This window comes from Sceloporus undulatus, chromosome 2 (assembly GCF_019175285.1).
Source record: "Sceloporus undulatus isolate JIND9_A2432 ecotype Alabama chromosome 2, SceUnd_v1.1, whole genome shotgun sequence".
NCBI lineage: Eukaryota > Metazoa > Chordata > Lepidosauria > Squamata > Phrynosomatidae > Sceloporus > Sceloporus undulatus.
The window spans coordinates 225173777-225182535 of NC_056523.1; the positions used below are offsets into that span (position 1 = coordinate 225173777).

Sequence of the window (8759 nt, forward strand, 5' to 3'; positions counted from 1 at the left end):
TTCTGCCGTCCTTCCGTTCTGCTTTCCTTCGTCTGCCATCCCTTCCATCCATTCATACTTCCTTCCTTCCTTCTTCTCTCCTTAATTAATTCATCTCCCTCCCTTGCCTCCCCTCCCGCCGGCTACCCACCCAGGAAGTGGAGAGGATGAGCCGCAGAGCGTGCTCCGAGAGCCCCAGCGACTCCGCCACCGCCGCCAGGCTCAGGGCCGGCTTAGCCGGAGCGACGACGAGACGAGCGGCCACGTCCCCTCCATCCCGATACCACCGCCTTCCTCCCCTCTTCGCTGCCGCCGCGAAGCCCCCTTAGAACCGGCGGCGGCGGCCGGCAATACTAGCAACAGGCCCGCGGCGGCCCCCGTAGCCAGCCACGCCCCCTCTCCGTCGTCGTCCCACTCCGATTGGCTCCGGGGCCTCCCTTCCCGGGCACCCATTGGCTACAGGTGGCAGGTGGGCGGGCGGAGCACGCTCTCCCTTCTCCTGTGCTCGCCTAACTGGCAAAGGTCATCCGCGCCGATCCCTTACCGCGCACGCGCACGGGAGGACGCGGGCTGGCCGGAGGAGGAGGGGGAAGGGCAAGGGCGGCGCCAAGAGGGAGGCGGATCCGGGCTCCCATGGTCTTGCCGGACAGAGAGAGACTGGCAGGGAGGGGGAGCGGAGAGCGAGCGCCGGGTTATATGGGCAGGGGGAAGACGGGGGCGGGGCCGCGCTCCGGGAGGCCCCGCCACATCATGATAATCTAATGAGGGGCGTGGCCAGGCGTGTTTCGCCTAGTTCCCTCAATGGGAGACTCTTTCTCGGCCTTTAAAGGGAGCCTCTGCTGCATCACTGGGGTACCGTCCATGTTGCGCTCATCAGTATTATTATTTATATCGTACTGTAAAGTCTATATATATATATCGGAATTATCCATCTATCTGCACGTAAATTAAATAGTCTACTCCCTCAGTGCCTTATATAGTTCTTCTCCCTCAGGGCGGTTATATAGTCTACTCCCTCAGGGGCGTTATAGTCTACCCTCGGGTGCGCTATATCGTCTACTCCCTGGGTGCGCTATATAGTCTACTCCCTCGGGTGCGCTATATAGTCTACTCCCTCGGGTGCGCTATATAGTCTACTCCCTCGGTGCGCTCTATCTCATCCTCGGGTGCGCTATATCGTCTACTCCCTCGGGTTACTTTATATAGTCTACTCCCTCGGGTGCGCTATCTAGTCTACTCCCTCCGGGTGCGCTATATGTCTACTCCCTCGGGTGCGTTATATAGTCTCTCCCTCGGGTGCGTTTATTAGTCTACTCCTCGGGTGCGCTATTAGTCTACTCCCTCGGGTGCGTTATATAGTCTACTCCCTCGTCGTGCGCTATATAGTCTACTCCTCGGGTGCTTATATAGTCTACTCCCTCGGGTGGCGTTTATAGTCTACTCCCTCGGGATTCGCGCTATATAGTCTACTCCCTCGGGTGCGCTATAAGTCCACTCCCTCGGGTGCGTTCTATAGTTACTCCCTCGGTGGGCTATTATTCTACTCCCTAGGGGCGTTCTATAGTCTACTCCCTCGGGGGGCGTTATCTAGTCTACTTCTCTTGCATTTCTCATTTGTGTCCAAATGCATCTTAGTACAGATGAGTCTATGGAAGTCCATGCTGTCAACCTCTGTCTTTCAGTTGTCTCACAGAGTGCTACAAGATGTTTGTGCACCTTCAAGTGATCTCTGACGTTATGGCAACCCCATTTGTGACATTTCTTGGCATTCTTTCAGCTATCCTTTGGCAGCAAATGAGTGCATAGATTGGCCTTCCCCATGTGTGTGTTCCAGGGATGTTTGTAGATAACCGGCCGCCGTCCCTTCGGTACGAGATGCTGGGCGAAACGTCAGGAAGAAACTCTTCTGGAACATGGCCCCAGAACCCGAAAAACCCACCAAAGAACTATTGATGCCGGCCATGAAAGCCCTTGATTCACATTACCGAATATTTTGTCTGAGTTTGAAAGCCTGGACATATAGGGCAATACTGGATTGCAGTTACTGTTCTTGGAATGATACTCTAGTCGATTGGGAAATTCTATTTATTGAAAACAAATTGATCCAATAATTTTTGCCAGATGGGGAAGGAGTCGTGGGATTGTCTGAAACAGGGAAAAGAGCGAAGGATCATTAACATCTTGCCTAATGCAATCCTGCTAAGGCTGGAAAGTTTAAGCCTTCCGTTCTTTAGATTGCTTAGCATCCATGTGTCTACGGGGTTATAATTTTGTGTATTGCAGCCACTGGCATTCTTTCGTGATGGTTATCCCCATAGGGAAAATGAGGGATGAAGTTGCAAGGCCCCTTAGGTCCTGCCAGGATTTTGCTGTTTGGCATCAAGTGTTAGAGCCATTGATCGGGGTTGTTAACATTCATTTTTAGACCCGATAATGACCAAAGATTCCATTTTCCTATTAGAGGCAGAAAAGCGCTAATTCTGGGCATGACAGAAAATAACACTTCAGTTAAAGTGCAACCTTATTGGTGTTGGTTATTATTCATACCTCCCTCCCTCCCTTCTTCCTTCCTTCCTTCCTTCCTTCTTCCCTCCCTTCCATTCTTCATTCATCCCTCGCTCCCTTCTTCCTTCCTTCCTTCCTTCCTTCCTCCCTTCTTCCTTAATTCATTCATCCCTTGCCTCCCCTCCGCCGGCTACCCACCCAGGAAGATGGAGAGGATGAGCCGCAGCGCCTGCTCCGAGGAGCCCAGCGACTCCGCCACCGCCGCCAGGCTCAGGCTTAGCCGGAGCGAAGAAGACGACGAGGAGGCCACCGTCCCCTCCATCCCGATACCACCGCCTTCCTCCATCTTCGCTGCCGCCGCGAAGCCCCCTTAGAACCGGCGGCGGCGGCGGCAATACTAGCAACAGGCCCGCGGCGGCCCCCGTAGCCAAGCCACGCCCCCTCTCAGCCGTCGTCCCACTCCGATTGGCTCCGGGGCCTCCCTCTCCCGGCACCCATTGGCTAACAGGTGGCAGGTGGGCGGAGCAAGCCTCTCCCTCCTCCTGCCGCTCGCCTAACTGAGGCAAAGGTCATCCGCGCCGATCCTTACGCGCGCACGCGCACGGGAGGAGGCGGGGCCTGGCCGGAGGAGGGAGGGAAGGAGCAAGGGCGGCGCCAAGAGCGGGAGGCGGATCCGGGCTCCCCATTGGCTCTGCCGAGACAGGAGAGAGACTGGCAGGGAGGGGGAGCGGGAAGAGCAGAGGCCGGGGTTACTATCGGGCAGGAAGGAGGGCGGGGGCGTGGTCGCGCTCAGGGAGGCCACGCCCACCTCCTGAATATCTAATGAGAGGCGTGGCCAGGCTGTTCTGCCCATGTGCCTCAATGGGAGCCTCTTTCTCGGCCTTTAAAAGGGAGCCTCCGCTGGAATCAACTGGGAGGACACAGCTCTTGTTGCGCTCATTATTATTATTATTATATAGTAAATGTGTACAGTATATATATATATATATATATATATCGGAATTATCCATCTATCTGTCTATAATATTACAGTATATAGTCTATTTCCTCAGGTGCATTATATAGTCCACTCCCTCAGATGCGCTATATAGTCTACTCCCTCAGGTGCGTTATATAGTCTAATTCCTCAGGTGCATTATATAGTCTACTCCCTCAGGTGCGCTATATAGTCTACTCCCTCAGGTGCGTTATATAATCTACTCCCTCAGGTGCGTTATATAATCTACTCCCTCAGGTGCGTTATATAGTCTACTCCCTCAGGTGCATTATATAGTCTACTCCCTCAGGTGCGCTATACTCCCTCAGGTGCGTTATATAGTCTACTCCTTCAGGTGAATTATATTGTCTACTTCCTCAGGTGCATTATATAGTCTACTCCCTCAGTTACGCTATATAGTCTACTCCCTCAGGTGCGCTATATAGTCTACTCCATCAGTGCGTTCTATTAGAGTCTACATCTCTCAGGCAGGTGCGCTATATAGCTACTCTCCCTCAGGGTGCGCGATATAGTCTGACAATTTACTCCCTCAGGTTGCGCTATATAGTCTACTCCTCGTAGTGACTACAGTGGGGCAAGATTAGTCTGACTTCACTCGGGAGTGCGCTATATAGTCTACTCCCCGTCAGGTGCGCATATAGTCGTACTTCCATCAGGTGCAAGTTGATTAGAGTCCACCTGTCCTGCAGGATGCGTTATATAGAATCTAACGTCCACTCAGGTTGACATTTATAGAGTCCCTACTCCCTCAGGTGCGTTATATAGTCTACTCCCTCAGGGGCATTATATAGTCCACTTCCTCAGGTGCGTTATATAGTCCACTCCCTCAGGTGCATTATATAGTCTACTCCCTCAGGTGCGTTATATAGTCTACTCCCTCAGGTGCATTATATAGTCTACTCCCTCAGGTGCGTTATATAGTCTACTCCCTCAGGGGCGTTATATAGTCCACTTCCTCAGGTGCGTTATATAGTCCACTCCCTCAGGTGTGCTATATAGTCTACTCCCTCAGGTGCGCTATATAGTCTACTTCCTCAGGTGTGCTATATAGTCTACTTCCTCAGGTGCGCTATATAGTCTACTTCCTCAGGTGCGCTATATAGTCCACTTCCTCAGGTGCGTTATATAGTCCACTTCCTCAGGTGCGTTATATAGTCTACTCCCTCAGGTGCATTATATAGTCTACTCCCTCAGGTGCGTTATATAGTCTACTCCCTCAGGGGCGTTATATAGTCCACTTCCTCAGGTGCGTCATCTAGTCTACTCCCTCTGGTGCGTTATATAGTCTACTTCCTCAGATGCATTTCTATTTGTGTCCAAATGCATCTGAGGAAGTAGACTGGTCTATGGAAGCTCATGCTGTCAACCTCTGTCTTTCAGTTAGTCTCAAAGGTGCTACACGATGTTTGTGCGCCTTCAAGTGATCTCTGACGTATGGCAACCCCATTGTGACATTTTCTTGGCATTTTTTCAGCTATCCTTTGGCAGCAAAATGAGTGCATAGATTGGCCTTCCCCATGTGTGTGTTCCAGGAGATGTTTGTAGATAACCGCCGCCGTCCCTTCGGTACGAGATGCTGGCGAAACGTCAGGAAGAAACTCTTCTGGAACATGGCCACAGAGCCCGAAAAACCCACAAAGAACTATGGATGCCGGCCATGAAAGCCCTTGACTTCACATTAACCGAATAGTTTGGCTGAGTTTGAAAGCCTGGACATATAGGGTGATATCTGGGATTGCCAGACCACTGTTCTTGGAAATGATGTCTCTAGTAGATTTGGGAAATCTCTGTTTATTGAAAACAAATTGATCAATTAATTTTTTGCCAGATGGGGAAGGAGTCAATGGGATTGTCTGAAACAGGGAAAAGAGCCGACGGATCATTAACATCTTGCCTAATGCAATCCTGCTAAGGATGGAAAGATTTAAAGCCTTCCGTTCTTTAGATTTGCTTAGCATCCATGTGTCTACGGGGTTATAATTTTGAGGTATGAGCCACTGGATTTCTTTCGTGATGGTTATTCCCCAATAGGAAAAACCTGAGGGATGAAGTTGCAAGCCCCTTAGGTCCTGCCAGGATTTTTGCTGTTTGGCATGAAGTGTTTAGAGCCATTGATGCGGGGTTGTTAAAATTAATTTTTAGACCCGAATAATGACCAAAGGATTCCATTGTCCTTTTTAGAGGCAGAAATGCTAATTCTGGGCATGACAGAAAAATCAACACTTCAGTATAAAGTGCAACCTTATGGTGTTGGTTATTGATGCAAAGGCCAGTGATATGATATCAGCACTATTGTCAGTGCAAATAGTAGGGGTGACAATGGGCATCCTTGCCTGGTGAGACCATCCTGTTCAGAGAAGCGTTCCCAGGCCTTGCTTAATTGTCGCTTGCCTCCCTGGAAGAAGATTAACCATCCATTATGAAGCCAAGCCCTCCCTCCAGTCCATCTGCCTTGGTCCAGGCCTCAGAGGTAGAGAGGAACTACTGGACCTCTGACCCTTTCCCTCCACCACTCCCTTCTCCTTCTGTGTCATGTCTTTTTAGATTGTAAGTCCGAGGGCAGGGAACCGTCTAACTAAAAAGATTGCATGTACAGCGCTGTGTAAATTTACAGCGCTTCATAAATAAAGGTTAATAATAATAATAATAATAATAATAATAATAAATAAATGGTATTGATCAAGGCCATTGACCAACACCGTTGCCCCTGATTTCTCATAGGCGAAGTGCTCCAGTGAAGCCATCTCCAAAATCCATTCCTTGAAGGACCCCAAAAAGAAATGGCCATTCCAACCTGTCAAATGCTTTCAAAGCATCAAGCGAAAGTAAGGCTAGAGGAGTCTTTGATTGGTTGGAATGGTAGATGATATTGAGTACCCTTTGGATTGGGTCTGCTAGGCCTCTGCACGGCTTAAAGCCCACCTGGTCATGATCAATGTATTCTAAAATGAACTCATTCATTCTGGAGGCCATAATAGAAGCAAATATTTTTGCATCTTGATTAAGAAGTGCAATAGGATGGAAAGATTTAGGTGCATTACAGACCACCCAAAATGGGTGGTCTCGCACCGTTGCCAGTTGCAGTGCGGAGGAGCTGCAGCAGCCAAACCGCGCGACTCCTCCGCGCTGCAAATAAGAAGTGCCAAAATGGTGCTTCTCTTTGCGGCGCGGGTATGACACCACAAGGCGCCAATGGCACATTCGCAGTGTCATATGCGCCACGCGACGTGCGGATGCAGCGTGTCTGCTACGTAAAGATGCTGGCCCCCATGTGGAATGGGCGCCACCATTTTGTATGGACTCAGTCCGTATTAGGGTTAGGGGCGTCTGGAAGTGACGCCCCTTTATAACCCTAATATGGACCCAGTCCATACTTTATGCCTGTCTGTAACGGGCCTCAGTTTCTGGGCATTCCTCTTCAGTTTTGGGGATTGGAATTATTCGGGTTCTATGCCAACTTGTTGGTACAGGAGCATTACTAAGAATGAAACTAAAAAGGGCAATAAGATGGGGTGAAAATTGGTCAAATAACAATTTGTACAATTCACCTGAGAAGCCATCTGGGCCTGAAGTCTTCTTCTGTTTCAGCTTAGATATTATCTTTTTGAATTCATCTGGGTGAATAGGTTTATTTAATAGTGATTTGTGAGAATCTTTGAGCTTCTTCAGATTTAGAGATTGTATAAATTGGCCCGTGTCAAAATCTTGTGACAGTTCAGAGGTATATAGTTTAGAATAAAAATTTTGAAATACCTTCATAATTTTGTCAGGAGCTTTCACTATATTTCCTTCAGGGGAAGTGAGAGTGGATGGGTTTCCTTCCTACCTTAATGCTTGACAGCTCTAGCGAGGAGTCGAGAATAGTTGTTGTTAAATTCATAACAGTAAGATTTAGTGCAATGTAAGGCAGTTTGACTCTTTCTATAGTCAAGAGCTTCCAGCTCTGCTTTTTTCCTCTGGAGTTGAATGAATACCTGTGAGGCAAGTTGTTACCAAGTTTGGATTTAATAAAATTTTGGGTACATGCGGTCTGTGCTATGACCCCTGACTGATCCCATAGAGGACCCACCATTAATCTAAAAGCAGAGAGACCATGTAGCCCTAGAAAGAAAGCTAAAATTTGAATTTTCCATAGGAAGTTTGGGAGTCGCCAAACCAGAATCGCCTCTGCTGCCCAAGTAAGACAATAGGCCTGGCTTCTCACTTAATGGGCCAGTGATCAGCTTTACGACTTAGTAATCCAGTCGGATGCCCTTCCGAATTGTGTCCAGACCTGAGTGCATTGTGCAACACATTACTTGCTCTTGGCTTAACAAAGCCCAAGCAATCAACACCTTTGTCCAGCAAGTCCTATAGCCTCTGGATACGTTTCGCACTATATAAACCCTGAGTTTTTGGACCCTCCTTGGGTTTTTTTGAGCATTGGGTTCTTTGAGCTTTGCTGAAATCACTGAGCTAAACTGAGCTCTCACTGTCACCGGGCTGCAAGTTGGTCCACACCCATTTGAACCCTGCTCTTAAGCCTCCGCGGCCCTTTTTCCCGTTCCTGCGGCCGTGATTCACTATCCATCCAAGCTTCATCAGGACTTCCTGGAGAAGACTTCTAAGGTAGAATATATCCTACTGGTGCCTCTCTCTCCAAACCTATCTCCCGAACTCACCCCTCCTGTAGCATTGAATGTGCATGTGTGTGTATGTTCCCCTTTGGCTGCATGATTTTTCTTGTGTTATAATAAACGATACCCTTTTAATTGGACCTAATTGGTATCAGCGTCTCTTTCTCTTGGGGCTTGCTGGCGACCTCTGGTACACACTACTGGGACACGATTCTGGCACGTGGTGTTGTTAGGGCCACCTCTCGGCAATATCTGAGCTAATTAAAATCCCCCTAATTCGATCCTTCCTAACAAAGTGGTTTTTTTTAAATTGTATCTCTTGGAGGAAGCTTTGCCTCATGGCTCCAGGCATTGTGGTTTTACAATAGAAACTGTAACAACATAAATGGCCAGGAGTTGCAAATAGACCTTTCCTGTCATAAAATATTGTGACGTTGGTATGATGGGTTATACTCTAGAAACATGGTGAGCTCAGACACAGGTGGTGAGATAACGCTGGAGAGGAGGCAGGCATGAGTCAAGCTTGCTCAAGATTGTTCCATGTAAAAAGACACTAGATGTAACAACAAAGAGGGGGCAGTATGGGAATGATATGGGCCAATATCTTTATTAATTATAACAACTACGAATTAAGCCCACTATTAATATCTGTTTAGTTTTGA

At 48.6% G+C, this 8759-nt stretch overlaps 1 protein-coding gene across 3 annotated transcripts in view; it reads right to left on the reverse strand.

The window, feature by feature from the left end:
* Positions 1–2912, reverse strand: part of LPCAT3 (lysophosphatidylcholine acyltransferase 3) — a 24494-nt gene extending 21582 nt beyond the window's left edge. Inside the window, exon 1 of one of the 3 annotated variants that reach the window (XR_006101810.1) lies at positions 2683–2912. Coding sequence is in view for 1 of the 3 variants with exons in the window: in XM_042448294.1 (XP_042304228.1) it covers positions 2683–2830 (148 nt within the window). In the remaining 2 variants the exon portion in view is untranslated. The remainder of the gene's footprint in view (positions 1–2682) is intronic. The other 2 variants (XM_042448294.1, XM_042448295.1) reach the window with 2 other exon arrangements.
* Positions 2913–8759: the final 5847 nt, after the last annotated feature.